This window comes from Typha latifolia, chromosome 5, assembly GCF_019914945.1.
Source record: "Typha latifolia isolate L0001 chromosome 5, TyphaL0001v2, whole genome shotgun sequence".
Taxonomy (NCBI): Eukaryota; Viridiplantae; Streptophyta; class Magnoliopsida; order Poales; family Typhaceae; genus Typha; species Typha latifolia.
Window position 1 is genome coordinate 1,727,235 of NC_133090.1, and position 18,589 is coordinate 1,745,823.

At 36.6% G+C, this 18,589-nt stretch overlaps 2 protein-coding genes, 1 long non-coding RNA gene and 1 other non-coding gene across 9 annotated transcripts; 1 reads left to right on the forward strand and 3 right to left on the reverse strand.

The window, feature by feature from the left end:
- Nucleotides 1–480: 480 nt before the first annotated feature.
- LOC140788148 (uncharacterized) lies at nucleotides 481–3,306 on the reverse strand. Of its 4 annotated transcripts, none has more exons than XM_073137286.1 (5): nucleotides 3,164–3,306; nucleotides 1,849–1,987; nucleotides 1,064–1,157; nucleotides 859–939; nucleotides 481–781 (listed from the first exon to the last, which is right to left on the reverse strand). In XM_073137286.1, the coding sequence occupies exons 1-5, from the start codon at nucleotides 3,300–3,302 to the stop codon at nucleotides 647–649; spliced, it is 588 nt and encodes a 195-aa protein (XP_072993387.1). In that variant the 5' UTR covers nucleotides 3,303–3,306; the 3' UTR covers nucleotides 481–646. The 4 variants fall into 4 exon arrangements, with proteins under 4 accessions (XP_072993387.1, XP_072993386.1, XP_072993385.1 ...); XM_073137285.1 differs by having other exon boundaries at nucleotides 481–784; XM_073137284.1 differs by having other exon boundaries at nucleotides 859–972.
- Nucleotides 3,307–9,936: 6,630 nt separating this feature from the next.
- On the reverse strand, nucleotides 9,937–12,108 carry LOC140789449 (uncharacterized). 3 transcript variants are annotated; one of them, XR_012109181.1, is made up of 4 exons: nucleotides 11,928–12,108; nucleotides 10,658–10,832; nucleotides 10,474–10,563; nucleotides 9,937–10,172 (listed from the first exon to the last, which is right to left on the reverse strand). It is a non-coding gene; the product is annotated as an uncharacterized lncRNA (long non-coding RNA). The 3 variants fall into 3 exon arrangements; XR_012109180.1 differs by having other exon boundaries at nucleotides 9,937–10,563; XR_012109182.1 differs by having other exon boundaries at nucleotides 9,937–10,563; nucleotides 10,658–11,382.
- On the forward strand, nucleotides 10,065–10,152 carry TRNAM-CAU (transfer RNA methionine (anticodon CAU)). Its single transcript is given in 2 exon segments — nucleotides 10,065–10,102; nucleotides 10,117–10,152. It is a non-coding gene; the product is annotated as a tRNA-Met (tRNA).
- Nucleotides 12,109–16,345: 4,237 nt separating the features above from the next.
- LOC140789025 (transcription factor MYB53-like) lies at nucleotides 16,346–18,075 on the reverse strand. Its single transcript, XM_073138602.1, has 4 exons — nucleotides 17,944–18,075; nucleotides 17,576–17,850; nucleotides 16,710–17,471; nucleotides 16,346–16,608 (listed from the first exon to the last, which is right to left on the reverse strand). Exons 2-4 carry the CDS (start codon nucleotides 17,836–17,838, stop codon nucleotides 16,578–16,580), a joined length of 1,056 nt encoding a protein of 351 aa, XP_072994703.1. The 5' UTR covers nucleotides 17,839–17,850; nucleotides 17,944–18,075; the 3' UTR covers nucleotides 16,346–16,577.
- Between the last annotated feature and the right edge of the window lie 514 nt (nucleotides 18,076–18,589).

The window sequence follows — 18,589 nt, forward strand, 5'->3', positions numbered from 1 at the left end:
GTTTAAATATATATCAGAGTGACGACCCCTCATCTCATTTACGTGGAGCTGTTTTTAATTTATCATAGAGTTTGTTTGCCCAATTTTTTTTTTTTAATTACCTCTTTATTGCAAAAAGAAGTCTAAGCCACACAAAGAGGAAAAACAAGTATCATATTGGCACCAGAATTTTTACCGTTTAATTGCATCTAATTTTTTTAATTTATAATAATAGACTCTAGTATACACTAAATTGTGTGCACTTCGTTATAACAAATTATGCAACAACTATTAAAAATATATGCACTCAATTTTATATACTAAATTGAATTTTTTTAAAATATAATTAAATTACAAAAGCTCCCATTGGCATAGTCAGTTGAATAAAATAAATTATAGAGCAACTCAAGACGAAAATATAAAACAACTTAAAATGAATGGTATCAGAAGGGAATTCCAAGCGGATGCTAACACGAGATAGGCATGGAGATGTAACCGGAATTAGGAGGGAAAGAGCAGCAACCAACAATGCTATTTATTGGCTTCAAAATACATTCCAAACGCTGAGTTGGGTACAGAAACAGATCTATATAGCACCAAATTGGAAGAATGGAAATTGAAACGCTGCTGCACTTGTATAGTTTATAAAGCAAAAGTAGAGATAGTTCTACGTGCTGGCTTCTATTTCGGAGTCTGCTTCGATGGGTTCAGTCACTTCGTTATTCCCCCCTCTCAACCGAGAGGAGACATTGTCAATGGCTGAATTCAGCTGATTTATCTTTGCATTCAGAGTCTGACGAGTCTTCTGTTTCACAGACCACAGATATGAAGCTATCAAAAACCTTGATGAATAAGGATCAGTTCAGTTTGGTAGATTACCTCAAGGCCTTCGTCGTAATATATCGGCCGCTTGGCTCTCCTGAATCCATATTCATCTTCATTCAGCAACGATCTCCGAATCTGTGAAGCAATAGAGGTTTGCATAGTAACAAGCTGAGGAAGAAAGTGCACCAAGTAAAAAGAACTTGATCATAAGCATAACAGACATATTGCAGGAATATTTATGAGGAAAAAATTTAATCACCTGTGGAGCAAAGACATAAGCTAATGTCCCAAAGACTGCTCCTCCTAAAAGAAAGCCAGCAAGAAAATCACCACCTCCACCTCTAGAATTGTCGCTGGATATTGCGAGTTACGTAAGCATCAATCAATTATAAAACCAGCAAGTACAGAGAAGTATAAGAATAATCAGAAGGCATTACCCAAGTAACATTATTGTTTGAAACCATAGGAGATAGCAGGTAGCATGATGGCATCAAGAGAAAGTTGACAGATTAGTGTTTGCAAGATTACCTTGGGAACTGATGGTAGTTCACATGCAGATTGTTAGGCCTATTTGAGATTGCTTAATCCAATCTAAGATGAGAAAGCACTATAATGAATGACCAGCAAGTTCACCAAAAAGAAAACAGTGACAAGAAAACAAGTTAATCTAATCAGTCCTAACAGAACACCTACCACTTTTTGGGTATCAAATCACCACAACTACTAGATTAATGGTCCATGTGTTTCACTAAGCATGCCTGAACCCGTATTCCCTTTTTTTTTTTTTTTGAAAAACAATCTCACTGTGAACTCTTACATAAAATTGAGAAGGAAAACAGGATCCTGTACCAGACCACAAACTTATAGGATTGAAAAATAGCAGGACCATTAGGCAATGGATAACTTCGGGCATCATATTAAACAAGATCTTCTGGAAAATGAAAGGCTTGCTTACTCAGAAAGGACTTCAAACTGAGCAGTCAAAAAAGATTTAAAAAAAACCTTCTCAAGGGAAAATCCAGCACAAAATCATTGTGGATGTACCTGTACTCAGCACAGACGGATATGTTCCGGTGGAAATTCTTTTGCTTTGGTTTCTGCTGAATTGCTAATCGAGATGGATAGCCACCTGATTCTTTGAGCTTACCCAGATGAACATTGAATTTTTTAGAATGAGCTCCACCTAACACAAATGACAGAAAAAGATAGAAAATCCCTTCGTCAGATATTGATATTAACCAGTGCAATGATCCTTAATTCTTTATATGTTTTGTTGTAAAAGTTGTTGTGAAATTTTGGGGCATCTGATTACCATCCTTATGTTATGCTATTCAGTGGTTCAAAACCAACCATATCACTGTCTGTACCCTGCCTTCTTGTTCTTTTTTCATTTTTATTTTTCATAAATCTGAAATGATGGAAGACAACTCACCAGAAGTTAATCACAGACCTGAATAAATCAACCATACACTTAAATGTACAGAATTACCCAATTAAGCATAGCATAAATGTGAACAATCCAGAACCTAACATAAACTAACTAATGGTTAGACTTCACACAGCATATTTAGTGAACTCAACAAACCCTATTAGTAATGTCTCTATTGTTGCTGACAGAATTCCCTTTTGGGTCTCTCAGGAGAGGACAGTTTAGATATGATTAGCATTTAAATAAGATAAACCAGAAATTTCATTTTCTTCAAGGCCAAAACTCAGGATGTTTCTCAATGCTTCTAGAAAACACATGGCTCAATTGAATGAATTATAGAATTGATCAAATGTCAAACATTAATCAACATAGGTGACACTCGACTTGAATATCTTTCAATAGGAAAAGAATTATCAAAAAAACTCTACTAGTAGGTTAAATTTGGAGTCCATGGTTAATTTTTCTCTACATTTTCTTTATGCAAGTTCTACTTTTCCGTATTTCGTCCATACTCCTTAGGTTATCATTAGTTAAAGACTCCAGACCATACAATTTAAATCCTCTGATAAAAAAATACATGTTACTGGAGTCCTTTATATCAAACTGTGATCTTATAGATGACATTAACAAGATTTTATTATTCTATTTTCTAGCACAATATCTCAAACTTTCCAAAACCTATTAGCACAAAAGTACATGCATCTTGAACGAATAGAATTCCTCATTTGCTAATTCAGATATAGGATTCGATCAGATAATTCCGGATAAGGCCAGAATAGGATCTTAAGACAAGAATTGGGAGGACGACTCAACGACGCAACGATCCAAGAACCCTAGCGAGTCGGAATCCGGATGGATTCGAGCAACGGAACCCTAGATTTCGATCAAAAACCCAAAGCTATTGTTACATAGAGATGATTAGGAGCTCACCAGTGAGGAAGAGAGTGGCAAAGGAAGCGGAGATCGCCATCGGACTATCGGAGGGAGTGTGAATCGAAAGAGGAAACGGGAATGGCGAGAGGAGAGAAGAAGGGAAGAGAACTCTCGAATCTCGTTTTAATAACTTCATCTGGAGTACTTAATTACCCCTACAATTAGTATTATTTCTGATCGTTGGCTCTTAACTGGGGCGAGATTTAGGTATTAAGGAGGGTTATAATGGGAATATTTGGATATTTTGTCCCCAGTACGACGAGACCCAAGCTGCGAGCTTTGGTTTATCCTTTCTCTTCTATTTAATTTGGGCGGTTTTAATTTATCGACTTGGAATCTTGGACTCAATTAATTAATTTTTACATAATTACCAATGGAGAAATATTATAATTATCACCATATTCTTCAACACATTATTATTCCCTTTAAATTTTTTAAAGTTTAATCTAACCATAATTAACGATATTATTATTCCTCACTCTTCCCATTTGATATCACCTTGGTAATGTGTAGGATTCCTACGTGGCAAAAGTAAAAGTGAAATATAATGAATGGAATGGTAATGTATCTGGTTTCGGTGTCAACTAGTTTATAGTTATTAATTAAATCTTAGTTACTAATTACAAAAAGGATGCGGATATCTTTTTTGTCGCTATCGGATATCCGTGCCCGATAACAATTGGAGGAGGAGGAGGAGGAAGTAGGAAGTAAACGGCAGAATAGCACTGCGATAACTATTGGGATGAGTGGATGCCCATCACCACGAATTGCAAGGCAACAGCAGCTCATGGTGCTCTGCTGCAATCCAGAGCGCACTATATATGTATATGGTAGCTAATTCTCTCCCTCATCTGAGCTTTCTTCTTGTGCCATGTCCATCTTCTCCCCTTTGCCACAGTGCACGACCTAACAATTAACGCGTCCCTGCACCATTCCATCGCCCTATAAAAACCCCATCCTCATCTCTTCTCCATCACTTCACATAGCAACCATGATGAAGATGCCCATGCTCACTAGGATAGCATTTGCTTTTCTCCTGGGTGTCAACATTTGCTATGCCACTAGAGGCCTCCTTGATGCCATGGATGCTGGAGAAGCCCATGGTACTCATGTAAGTAACTATGGTGGCGGTGGTGGTTATGAACTTAGTGGCGGAGGAGCTCATGGTGAGTATAGCTGCGGTGGTGGTGGTGGTGGTGGTGGTGGTTATTCCTCAGGAGGGGCCTCAGGAGGCGGCTCCTGGGGCACCGGGCGCTGGTTTGGATATGGAGGGTATGGAGGTGGTGGCGGGGGTGGCGGTGGCGGTGGCTTTGCTTACGGTGGAGGAGGAGGAGGAGGAGGTGGTGGCTATGCTCCTTAAAGGAGAGGTTGCATAGAAGAGCTAGAGCTACTTACTATATTGTAGCTGAATGATGCGACTTCTTCATGCAAACTGGGTCATGTTTAATGTAGTGGTCGATGAATATGGTATGTATGTTTGATGCTTAGGTGCATGGAGTGGCTGTTAGTGAGCTAGAAATGAGCTGATGTAGTGTGATGTATCACTGTTGAAATGGATTATTAGTAATAGTATGATGCCATAAGTGCTTGTTGGTGTTCATTCATTTTGTTATCTTGAAATTTTTACCTCTTTATTTCTCTCTTCCTACCCATTTCAAGTACAAAATAGTACTTTCTTTCTCTGTTGTAAAAAACTAGTAGTTATAGTAGTAGATTCCCTACTAATATACCATATATAAGGACCTCAAACATATAGATATATGCAAGTTAAGGTTTGTTTATACCTCCCTCAAATTTTAGAAAGTTTTGATCAGGTCATAACTCCTAAATCATGAAATGTTAGCTAAGATAATAAGAGGCAAAGTTATACGAAGCGAGATGCGAGAATTTTGTGCAGGATCATGTATTAATATTTTTCATAAATTTTTGGTTAAATTCTTTCTTTCTCTTGCTGAGAGAGAGAGAGAGAGAGAGAGAGAGAGAGAGAGAGAGAGAGAGAGAGAGAGAGAGAGAGAGAGAGGAATCTAATCCCAATTGGGGAGGCCTCAGACTATTCTACATGGAAGCATGTGTATATCTGAATGGAACATTGATTTGTGGCTAAACTGAAAGGATCAAATCCCCTACATATCCATTTCCATCATATAGCTATGTTATCTTATGCTTTCTTCAATTATGAGCGATCCGAATGTAACTAATTTGTAGAACTTGTTTTCTCCTCTTTCAAATCATTTTAACTTCAAATCTTAACCATTCACTCTTCATGTTAAATACTTTATAAGTTTTAGAAAGGAAAGGTATTATGGTAGTTGTAATTTTAAAGGATGACGTATGATTACGACAAAAATCAAGGTGAAAATAAGAGAGAAATGACCGCGCATTATCTTCCCCCAATCTTTTTTTGGCACTTCATTACACTTGTCTCTCACTTTCCGAGAAAGGAACCAATATTCATTGTAACCGTTGAGACGCTCGCAGCAATACTGCACACATTACATGGGGTGAGTATCCTCGTAGAATCCATCTGACTTACAAGGGTAAGGAACCGTCGCTATAAAAACCCTAGCGGGGATATCATCGAGGTCTAAGAGAAGGCAAAACTTTTACGGGAGGATACCTAATCGATCTTCTTGTAAGTTTTTTTTCTCTCTCTAGCATTTTTTTTTTGAAAATGAAGAATTTTTCCCTCTACTTAATTCTACTACATTAAAAATAGAGAGATATGATGTGTTTCATCTTTAGATGAAGTTTATATGATCCATCTTGAATATAATAATTATTATGCTTCAATCTAAATCCTATTTCTAGTATGAGAGACTATAAGTTACTTATTTTGATGTTGTTTATATAGACTAGAAATTCATGCATGCATGGAACACCTATAGGTTGTGCATGTTGAGTATTTCAAATTAGTATTATCGATACTTTCCACAACACTAAAATTGGACCAACTTGGTTTACCTTTTTTAGATGCAAATTGTTCTTATCTATCTCTCAAATTTCTAGAATTTTGTAGAGATTGTATAGAAAAAGATCGATCGATAATTATAAATATATTTTTAAAAATTATCTTCTTAAAATGGAGTTTTAATCTATGACAAAATTTTGCCTTACCTTAACCCTTTAGAGTTTGTTTTTATCATAGATGTCTTAATGAGATGGCTATATCTTGCTGTTATTTGAATTCAAAGATTTTACCAAAAAAGAAAAATTACTGTATATAATTTTACATTTCAAATGAGGTCCATAGTGGGCATTTCTACTAGTATAACAATAGTTTTTTTGCTTAATTATTCTTCTGGCCCTAATAAAATCCTTCTAATTCTTGTTCTTTTTTCTCCTTTATGCATCTTAATTTCTTGTCTCCATTTGCCATCAGGAGATTTGTAACTATGGATGATGCAGTGGCTCAAAGGAACAAAATTGTAAGCTTTTCTTGCAAAGTATATACACTATAAGTTAACACTTGAGCTTCTTCTTCTTTGTGAAAAAAACAGGGAGCAGCTCTCTCAAATGGCAGGATGAACACCTGCTACCTCAATGCAGTTCTTCAGTGTCTCACTCACACTGTTCCTCTTGTTGAGAAGCTTCGAGAATCGAAGCATATGTCGACTTGCAACCGTAAAAGTTCTACTGTTTTATTTTTTCTTTCTTTTGATTGCATTTGAATTTTTTGTCATGGGGTGAGACTTCTAATCTTAGAGCTAATGCAATGTCTCAGTTGGCTATGAAGGCTTCTGTGCTCTCTGTACCTTGATAGAGCAAATTGAATTCAGCTTATGCCAATCCGGATCAGTCATTCAACCTATTAACTTCTGGCAAAATTTGAAGAGTATTCTCTATACAAATTGTTTCATTATATCATCAAAGTTATAATTTACAATGCAGTCTATGATTGCGTCTATAGTGATAATGTTGTACATTTTTATACCTCAAGAAAGCTCCTTAACAATCAATTGTTAGATATATCATCTAGTTTTCAACTAGGCCATCAAGAGGATGCACATGAATTCCTCCAAAGCTTGCTCTATCTTGTGCATAGCTGCAGCATCATCTCCAACACCGACAATACTTTGATTTCATTAGAGGAAGACAGCCCTATCAGACAAGTCTTTGGCGGCCGTCTTCGAAGCCAAGTACCTTCCAATTACGCAAAAAATTCTCAATTCCTTTCCTTTTAGTACTCCTGCTGCATGTAAATCTAACTCTCTCTGCATTGCTCTCAGCTGCGATGTTGCAGTTGTGGCTACTTCTGGGACACTTTCGAGCCATTGCTCGATCTCAGCTTGGAGGTTGGCGAAGCAAAAGACTTAGTTGATGCTCTCGAGTTGTTTACAAAGGTGGAGAAGATCGACCCCGAGATCAAGTTCGACTGCGAAGGCTGCAAGGCTAAAGTGACTGTGGAGAAGCAGCTCAAGCTGGATCAAGCCCCACAAGTTATTGCTTTCCATCTCAAGAGATTTAAATCTGACAGTAATGGCATTGATAAGATTGATGACTTTGTGAGATTTCCCTTGGAACTTGACCTGAAGCCCTTCCTCAGTTCCTCAGAGGATGAAGTGAGTGTGTTCTTTCTCTTAATTTCCCCTCTTATTTGGATAACGTCAAATTTTAACACTTTGTTCTGGTGAATTCATGAATAGTTCAACTATGAACTCTATGCGATGGTAGTGCACCGCGGTAGGATAAGCGGCGGCCATTACTTCGGTGTCATCCGTACCGATCCACATACATGGCACGTAATCGATGATGACAAGGTGAAGTGATCAAAAGAAGTTGGATATTTTGTTGTAATTTCTAAGACCAATGCTGAAATGTCTGAAAACTTGATTTTTATGTCATACAATCTAGGTGATGACATACGAGCAAAATAGCGTGCTTAAACTATGCGCATACATACTCTTCTACGTAAAGAAAGGCTCGTCGGCATGGTTTTCGAGCTTGATGGAGAGCCAGGTAACAGTCATAAACTTAATCTCTGACTCAGAAGAAGATGGTTCAGAGGGTGCAGAGTCTGATCAAACTGAGGTGATGGAAATGAATGAGGGGAAGAAGAACGATCTTACGACCCAAGTTGATAATTCTCCACAACCTGCCATCAATGTCGATGAATCAGAAAACAATGGGGACTTGCAGAGCCATCTTGGTTATCTTCCTACTGAGCCACTCATTGCTTCATCAGAGAGGCCTAACTCCTCGAGCCAGTTCACTTTCGACAAGTTAGAATGCGAGCCTTGGAGTATGATCGATATCCTTTACCTTTGCACTTCAATTACAAAATTCACTGCATCATTGCGTCTTTCTCACATATGTACAATGAATCTTCAGTTGCATATGCAGAACTGCTGATGAGAAATGTGCAAGAGTTGTACGATGATCCAGAGGACCTTATGGTGCCAAAAGGAATTGAGGAAGATAACAAGGAGCAAGCTGATAAGCCCATCATGGATTTGGCTATGACTGAGAAAATTAAAGCGCAAAGTGCACCAAGGTTGAGCTTTCGACTGTCTATTCCTTTGCAGACGAACTGCGAGTGCCCGAATTGCCTTCAAGGGAACATCCACCCCTCGAAGAAGCTCCGCATGGCATTACCTGATGCAGCCAAGCCGCAGGATTCCTGCGACAAAGAGCCTAAAATGGATGCTGACAAAGATATGGAGTGAAGAAACAGTATAAATAGTTGCTCTGAGAAAGAACTTGCTTCTGTTTTCTGAATGCTCAAGTGTGGAACTTATTTGCGACTCTTGTAGTCATGACCATAATGCTTTCCTTTCCTTTGCTTTGCTTTCCTTTCCTTTCCTTTTCTTTTATGGTTAAGAAGAACTTGTTGACATTTGTTGGATCTTAGTTGTTCTTGCATGTTTGATTTTAATCTGCTTTTGGTTTTCTTTAGAGTTTGAATTAACTGATAGCTTCCTCATGTGGCTGAGAAAAAGATTTGCGAATGCCCACTAAATTCACTTGCTCGGCAAAAGCTAGGATTCATTGGATTTCAAGTAGTATGTCCATTAAGCTCTAATTCTTCTCTATTCTTTTGCTTTTCCTTGTTACATAATCTTATATAGAATTAGGAACATTATTATGTGGTAATAAAGGGGTGTGGTATTTCTTTTATATATATATCTTGATCTTTCAATTTGTATTCATATTTGGATAACTTATATTAATATGACTAAATTTTTTTTTTTGTATATTTTCTTAATGTGTATCTCTAATCAACTTTTTATGTATATTTACTGATTGTTATAAATTTTAGTACTATCCGAATTATTATGGTTCAGAAAATAAATCTAAATATATTAGATAATTAATTTGTTGAAATAGATTACATCTCAAAACTTAATAAAACAAGATGCCTGTTTTGACCAAATAAGCTGTCATGTCATAAGTTAACATTAAAAAAATGCTAAACTGTTGAGTAAAAAAACAATGAACAATTTAGGATTTAATTATTACAGAAAGAATAATAGTACTCAATCTATATGTTAAACATTTTATTTTAACTGACTGCTTTATATGTGACTCGATTAATTGCTCCATATTTTACTGTTTATAAATATGTTGAAATGTTTATTAATTTTTTGGGGGACTTATAACATGGTAGCAGAGTTGACCAAAATAGATTTTCTTCGTTAATAATTTTGGTGCGTAGACCGACCAGAATGACACATAATTATGTAAGGAGGCTCATTTTATTCTTCCTAATTTAAGCAGTGAGGCATATAGCCGGTAAATATTATCTATAAGGATGGGGTCAACAATATGCCCAATTAATACATCAAAACCAACTCCAATATGAGAAAGAAGGTTAACAACCAATTTCTCATCATTCCTTCCTCCTCACCCTCAAACATATATCAAGAGCATGAAATTTTAATTTTATCTAATATAAACATCAGGGGTGGTGGCGCAGTTGGCTAGCGCGTAGGTCTCATAGCTTGGTTTGAGTTATCCTGAGGTCGAGAGTTCGAGCCTCTCTCACCCCAAATCTTCTTTTTTTCTTCTTCTGCACATATCAATGATGAAGATGTTTAATGAGGAATAGAGAGACCAAACAAAGATAAGGAATTTGCATCCCTAATCAATCAGTAATCTGTGGTTAAACATTGAAATGTAAAAGATATATACACATTAGGATGGAGAGTTTTCCATTCTAATACCACAATTTATCAAAGCCATTGTCAGAAAATATCATTGCTCCTAATAAATTTCTGTAGCAGATGGGAAGATGATGAACATTTCCAATGAAGATTCTAAGATCCATGATTTCATGCTCCTTGTTTCTTGCATATAAGCGCAGGAGTTACCTTCAAAATCCCAATTAAGAATAGTGTAGCAATTGCTTGGAAATCAGAGGCGCCAGCCATTAACCTTACTTCAGAAAGTGCAATCCCTGCCTGCATGATCATTGCAAAAAAAAAGAGGACATGTATAAGTTATATGATCAAGGAGTGCTAACTGTGTCAATGGTTAAAGGAAAGGATTCGATACCCTGAAGGTTAAGCATGCAGCAGCTGGAATGAGCCAAATGGAGGTTGCCAAGAAGAAGATTTGGTAGGGCACATCAACTATTGGTGAAGCAAAGTTGATGAATATGTTTGGCAATGTAGGAGTAACTCTAAGGAAAAGCATGTAGCTCAACAACTTTGCTCATTTTTTAAGCCACCTGAAAGAAAGCAAGATTAGTTACAGAATTTGCAAAGACAGCAGTGGTAGATGCATATGGAATTTGAGGCGCAGCGATGCTCCTCAAAATTATAATCGGCGCATCTGAGTAACAAACACACATAGTTCTCTAATTAAGCTTGTAATCCAAGCAGTTTATAGACATACTTGCCAACATGCTCAATGAGATAAAGGATGACAAGCTCTTGATGCAGAGGAATCCTCAAACAATTATCCAAGTCAAGATTATTTATGAATAACAACGATTAACTCTACCACAACATACAATTGCCATGAAAACAATAAAGGGCTGCATATTTAGCTATTCTTGGAAGTAAAAATTGAGTTTATTTGGCCACAGTGAAGAAAGAAGGGGTTTGACAGGAAAAAAACATGATGACAAACTGGCAGTCGCAGCAAACACCACCAAAGCTAAAAGGCACAAGAATACAGTCCCGGGGATCGTGGAAGTTTGCATAAAGATGTAGACTGCACAATAACACAGCAGGACCTGCATAGTGTAGTCATTCGTGTAGCTCTCAAGATGATCCCTGGATGAAGGTCACTCAATCAGCGTGAGAATTAGGAATCATCATCAGCAAAGAATAGTGCTAGCTTCAGGTGATCTGAAACTATTTACAGTCATGAGAATGTTGGTTACTGAGCTACTAGTTGATCAAAATACATCTCACTCATTGTGATTTCTTATTGTAAATTTGTTAATCCCTCACTCCAAGATGTTGAATTCATGGAGCAATTAATATGCCAAGATTGAGGATAAGCAATACAATGGTCATTATCACTGTATTCCAACTTGAATTCAGATTCTTCTTTTGTAGGGCATTACTATGATATGTTATCCTCTTAATCCAATGGAGATGGTGATGGATAAGCACAGAGAGAGATCAATTAATAGCACCAAGATGATGACCAAGATAAGTATTAATTTTATATTGCTTTGGGTGCAGTTACTGTTTCATCCCCCATTCCTCTTCTAGATTGAAACCCAAGTAAGAAGATTCAGGTCCAAACCCAACACTAACGCGATCAAATCAGCAATCTTTTTGAGACATGAGAAGAGAAACCCATCTCGTACCTTAGGGTTTGGACTTTGGACCTCCTCGAGGGTGCGAGGAAGCTTAAAAGAAAGCTATAATCAGATGCCGGCATTGAGAGGTAGACGCCGCCGAGTCCCAGAACGATGCCGGCCGCGACGGCCAACGCCACAACCACCTCCTTCCTCGAGAATGTCGACCTTCTCATCTCCTCCATCTCCTCTCTCTCCTCGTCTTGGGTAGTATTTGGGTACTTGGGTGATGAGAAAGGACGAGGAAAAAAAACGAGGAGAAGGGAGAGTCGTGTTAAGGAAGATTCTGGTGATCCGCAGGAGCAACAGAATCGGGTTCGCGAATAAATAGACATACGGGTGTGGGCCAAACTAAAATATACCAAATAGAACACCCAAAATAATACCCTCTCAGAACAACATTTTCTCCGTTTTCTAGTATTTTCTTTTATATATACACCTCCAAACTTTCTTATTTACGTGTATATCCTTTAAAATTATTATTTTTTTAAAAATTATTCCTTAGCTTGTCGGAAAGATAAAGACAATTACACTTCCAAAGCATCTAATATAGTAGGTTAGATAACTATAATAACTCTTCTATTAATTGAGCCGCAAATGATCTAACACTCTTAAGTTGTTGTACCGTAGAAATTATCGCGTTGCTAATCTAGTTCTCCAAACCAACACATCGCTAAACTATCGAGTTGAGCAGCTTGCAACAAAAATATTTTTTCAATAAAGGATCTGATTAAAATTGATTCCGCAATAACTTTTGTATGACTGTGTGGTGGATTAATTTTCAAATAGTATCATAATATACTACACACATAAATGCAAATATAAGATAATTTTTATATTTTTTAGAGGGGTTAATTATACCGGTTGACACGCAGATCCCCTTATATATTCTCGATCACCACTTAAAAGATGTTAGGAAAAAAAAAAAATCAAATAACCACTCAATTCTCAACTTCTTTTTTTTTTCTCTTTCTTTCTTTTAAAATAAAAATAAATTTATTTCTAAGAAAATCTAAAATTAATCAAATGACAATCATGTGATATAAAATCTAATGAAAGGCATAACTATCCCTCTCTATATATAGGCGGATTTGGGCTTGCCCAATAATCCTTTGGGCCTAACCCCTAGTAGTTAGCCGAGCAACTCTAGATCTCATACACCTTCTCTTTCTCTCTCTATCAAGCACAACAAGTGATTCACATTTATTCTCGTTTTTTAAATTACAAGACAAATTTGAATAGCTTTCAGTTGATGGAACCATGAATGTCTCTATGTGAACAAAAATTCAAACTTTACACACCAAACTAAGTTCAATTCAACCATCTATATTCTTGCTATATATACAACTTGAGCAAAAACTAAACTTTTTTGGAGCATCTTGATCTTGCACTTAAATCCAAGGAGAGAAGTGAAAAATGCATGAACCTTTAATAATCAATTAGTGGAATAATGCTCAGTTGCAGGATCCATCCATTTGACCATCTTGAAGCAAGTTTCATCTTGTACATTATCATCCATTTTATTAATTAGTCTACTTTGTTCATCATGGGTCATATTTTAATTATATAAATATAAGATTTATAGCATGTGCTCTATGACCATGAAGGGATCCTAAATAACTCGTTATATATATATATATATTATACACACACATATATGTACGTAACTCAACTTGTAAGACAGATAGCAAAGTTGTCTTTCAACTAAAAGTAATTTCAAGACACCGCAGCCGACCTTTTTATCCAAATCAAACTTCATGTGTATATATAGTGTAAGTAGTCTGCAAGAAAGCTCACAATTAAGATCAAGATAGAGACAATAGCTAGTGTCAATTATCCGATCCTAAGCAGTTATATCTGTAATCCAATCTGGAGACAAATTTGAGTTTTATCTATATAAAAGTATTATATAGACCTGAACACTAAAAGACTGATAGCAAAGCTGTCTTTTCAACTACAGATGGGTCAGAACGACGAACATTTCAAGACTCCATTAATTGCAATCAGCCCAATTTAGTCCATCGCATGTGTACCGTGGTAGTAGTCCACAAGCAACTTAGTAATTAAATTTGACTTCTATATAGACTTCATTATGAGGATTTATTCGAAAAATAAAGTATCGAGAACATAAGATTTATGTAATAAAATCCTCCTCTTGTATAGTTTATTTTGCAAAATTCTCAGAATCATTACATATTTTTTTCAGAAACTTAGTCATCTCCCTGAGCACATGGATAGACTATTTCCATGAGATTTTATACACCACGAGATCAATAAGTTAAGTATATTTCAGACGTATCACTTGTTGCTGATGAACTCATCGGAATCTTTAAAATTAAAAAGCCAAGATATAAACTAAAATCTTACTGTTATGTATGGTTGGATTAACGGAGGACCAAAAAGGGGAGAGGAGAGATGGGTTTCACTTAGATTGCTAGAATGTAAGAGATGGTAAAAAGATGATTCTTTTTTTTTTAATTTTCAATCAGAAATCGGACGAGGGATATTGTTGAATTTTAAAACGAAAAGAAGTTTATGGATAATATGTGATAATACGCTAGCTATAGTTCAGAAGTTGTAAGTATAATTGAGCCTAATTTTAAAGAAAGTACTTCTTAATCGCCAAATAGCATTTCCTTTATAACACCCAAATAATGCAATCATATGAAGCTTTTGGTTGGAAGACGCCATTTTTTTTTTGGTAAGGTTAGGTAGTTGGTTGTTTCATATAGGTCCGTAGTTTACCTACTAAATGGCGTGCTCATGCAGCGAAGTAGCAGTCATACATATATATTCTTCTATCAAGAGAACAGTGATGGTGTGAGGAGGAGAAGTCTAATTCGAGTTACTAAGGAATCAAGTGTCAAATCCCTGAGGTAATTAATCAGTAATTAAATGATAAATCTTAGTCATCTCTTTCACTTTAATCTCAACTGCAACATATCCTTATGGATTAATATAAAAGGTTGAGTGCACAACCTATATATCTCTCATCTTTGAAGGTATCTTGGTAAGTTGTTGAAACCTGATTGGCTTTCAGGTATTTGATTTCCATGCCTTGAAATGATAAAAAAAAAAAAAAAAGAGAAGGGAAGAGAGAGGTTTGAATGATTAACAAATAACATTGTAATTGGTTGAAATTAATGTTAATATTATCAATTAAACTTGTAATATTTGCTTTTATATATGGTAAAAAGAAATATTATATATGTATTTGCTTTTAAGACATGCAGGAGTGCAAGATGTGCGCAGGATGATAACCTATTTGCAAATGAGGACAAAAACGTCGGTGTAAATGCATGCAAATGTACGATAAAGAAAGCGAGAGTGAGGTAAAAAGAGAGTAGACAGATGGGTATTAGGGTTTATCAACAATCAATAACTTGTAGCTTAAGGAGAAGGAAGCCACCTAATGACTATCTAACTGTATGACTTCTCTCTCTAGTTAGGAAGTAGCTCAAATGATTAAATTAATAAAAGTAAGAGTCCATGATAAATTATTATATTTCCACCATTTATCTAATATTGTTTCCCCTCATCAAAACACCACTATTCTGCAAACAAAAGACAACCCAAGCACATTGGAGACCTAGAAAAGTTTTCATAACTATACCCTTTACAAGTGATTGGATGCCATGCAGGCATGTCATTCTTGCAAAGTCAAACAAAATAAAATGAATGCTTCTAGCATAAATAAAAGGGTCTCGCTCAATCCTTGTTACTATTTCCACAAGCTAACTAGCTCCAACTCCAACTAACTGATTTTAAAATAATATACCGTTTATTATCAAATAGGATTCTCATTTACCGAATCCTACTCTTCTCTTTGGTGATGTGACACTGGTCATTCCAATCAAGCAAGTAACCTTGATATTTAACTACTAATCAATTAATTAGAAATAACAAATTGAATAGCATTAGTTTCACTTGTGCATGCTTAATTATATAATATTTACCTCTAATTACTCTGCCTTCATCCGATGGCTGAAATTATATAATATTTTATAAATTTGATTGAAAGTGCGCGGCGATTAGTCCTTCACTTTTTAAGGATAGATTAAATTTCTAAATTAATTTTGTCTATTAGATGAAATCAAAATAAAACAATTTCATTCCATAAGCTAGCGAACTTCCCATAAGATCTGTGATTTTAAGGCATATCGTAAATTAATTAACCAGTTACTCATGTAATATAAATCCAGGGATAGAATCTTATTTCAACAATTCACTGATTTGTATCAAATCATTGCTCTTTAATTTCTTATACATTCAATTTCTTCAAAACCTATTCTCCTATTCTTCAGTAAATAGTTCTTGTAGCCAGTGTAATTTTTTTGTGAAAGAAAGATTAAACAAAATGATTATTATACACTCTTTTCCCAAGAAGACGAGTATTTTTTTTTTTTATATATGAAAGGGACCAAAAATAATTTATTCCACGTGAAGCTCATTATACAAATTTCCTTTAAAAAAAAAAGAAATTAGAAAGAGACGTAATATTACATCGTGTACGTGTCTCTTTTTTTCCTTCAGTTTTTTGTTTGTACAATATTCCTTATGTTCACAACTACTAACAACTAACTTTGAAATCTTGATTGTGTAATCCGTGAAACGAATTTGCTTCTGCTTTCTGTAGAAGAAATCTCCCCCTTCTTCTCTTCATGGTGCATTAATACTCCATGATATTTGCCTGCAATTATTATTTCAAGAATTATTTTCTATAACCAATTCTAAACTTATTTATGCAAATATGAATAAATAAATTTTTTTTTATAAAAAAAAGTGGCTTACTCTAGTATATCTTTCCATCCAAAATCAGGGTTTAGATCATGATCAAGAAGGAATCCTTCCAATCCATCAAACGGCGTCGAATTCTGCGAGCTCAAAGATGGCTCGCTCGAGTTGATCAACTCTCCTTGGTTGTTCTCCGGAGAGGCTGGCACCAAAGATGGTGCAGAATTTGAAGTCTGCAATTCGAAAAAACTGCTACTTAAGCTCGAACAATCGACGTTCGTCACCACTTCGCCGGCGTCGGAGCAGCAATCCTGGAAGTTGCTAAACGGCTGCGAGTATCCAGAATTATTATTATTCAATATGCTCGCCTCCGCCTCCGCCGACGCCGACGCTATCGGAGTTTGAAGACCTAAAGATCCATTAACAAGTCCTTCATACTGCCTATTTAGCTGCATGAGATCATCATTTGGTCTCAAGTTTCTTAGCGATGCTGAGCTCATGAGAGACACCAAGTCCATGTTTGGAGTAGTTGAAGTGTTAGTTAGGACTTGGAGTAAGCTTTGCACCAACTGCAGCTTCGCCAAATGAGCAGCATCGGCCTGCAGCTTGAGAGCATTATCCCAGTTTCTTGTGGAGATCCCGAGGTTCGCCGCCGCAAGCAAGCTCGGAAGGTTCGCCAATACATTCAGGTCGGTCCGCCGCCGGTGCGTCACCGGGTCGATTCCCATGTTCAGGAGCTTCTTCCTCAGATGGGTGTTCCAGTAGTTCTTGATCTCGTTATCGGTTCTTCCCGGCAACCGCGTCGCGATCGAAGACCATCTATAATTTTTAATCCAATTTAGAGCAAATTAGTAACGAGATAATAATGGCCATGTTTGTTGGATAGATAGATAGACATATAGACAGCAGCTAGTTTTACTTACTTGTTCCCGAGAGCGGAGTGGAGGTGAATGATGAGCTTCTCTTCCTCCTCGGTAAACTTCCCCCGCTTGATGTCGGGCCGGAGGTAGTTCGTCCACCGGAGCCTGCAGCTCTTGCCGCAGCGGTTGAGCCCGGCCAGCTTCGGCAGCCGCCGCCAGCTGCCGTTGCCGTGCTCCCGGATGTAGTCGACGAGTAACTTGTCTTCCTCCGGCGTCCACGGCCCCTTCTTCAGCCCGATCTCGTCGCAGCACGGAGCTCTCCCCATCGATCTCTCTATCTACAAGAACATAACAACAAGTTTATACAACGCATAAATTCATACACGTACTTAGAGGTTCATTAATTTATCTCAGTTGGGGGTGCAACGAACCTTAGTACGTAAGAGTACTAATGTGGAGTAGTGTTGCTATGAGAAATGTTGAGGGGGAGAGATGTAGGAAATGGAGTGAAGGAAGGAGGGGAGTTAAGTTGGCAGGAGTTGCATCCCAGAATGGGTTTTATAAGGCTTCAGGTTGAGAATACAAAGAATAAAATTAATTAGTTAAAGGAAGCATCGTTGCCCAAGGAAACGTGTAGTAGTTCCCCATGACCAAAGTCTATTTTAGTTTTTAGTTTTTAGTTTTTATTTTTTATTTTTATTTTCTTTTAAGTACTGACTTGCTATTATTTTTACAACTTCGAAGATGCCCATAAAAGGGCTTTTCGAGAAGAGCACGGATTTCTATATAAATTAAAGCCACGTGCCAAATTTGGCTTCCATGCAAATTCAGGTCGGCGATGCCAAATATCCGAGCTAGTTTCCTATGTCTCTTTAACTAATAGGGATATAAGAGTAATATTAGAATAGGTATTCTTATAATAAATTTTAATGTGATATAAAATGAAGAAAAAAATTGCAATTCTAAAATATAATTTATATTATTTAATTGCTATTCTAAAATAAGTGAGACTTAAAAGTATCTTCCCCTAGTAGAAGAGATGAGGGGTATTTGAGTAACTTTCCAGACTGTTGGGAG

Excerpts from the sequence above, each read along its gene's own strand:
- LOC140788148 (XM_073137283.1), bottom strand. The coding sequence starts at position 3,302 with ATGAAGTTATTAAAACGAGATTCGAGAGTTCTCTTCCCTTCTTCTCTC. Across the intron at positions 1,988-3,163 it reads TGCCACTCTCTTCCTCACTG|GTGGAGCTCATTCTAAAAAA; the intron begins GTGAGCTCCTAA and ends CATTTGTGTTAG. Across the intron at positions 785-858 it reads ATTACGACGAAGGCCTTGAG|AAGACTCGTCAGACTCTGAA; the intron begins GTAATCTACCAA and ends TCTGTGAAACAG.
- LOC140789025 (XM_073138602.1), bottom strand. The coding sequence starts at position 17,838 with ATGGGGAGAGCTCCGTGCTGCGACGAGATCGGGCTGAAGAAGGGGCCG. Across the intron at positions 17,472-17,575 it reads CACTCCGCTCTCGGGAACAA|ATGGTCTTCGATCGCGACGC; the intron begins GTAAGTAAAACT and ends TAAAAATTATAG. Across the intron at positions 16,609-16,709 it reads GGATGGAAAGATATACTAGA|GCAAATATCATGGAGTATTA; the intron begins GTAAGCCACTTT and ends TAATAATTGCAG.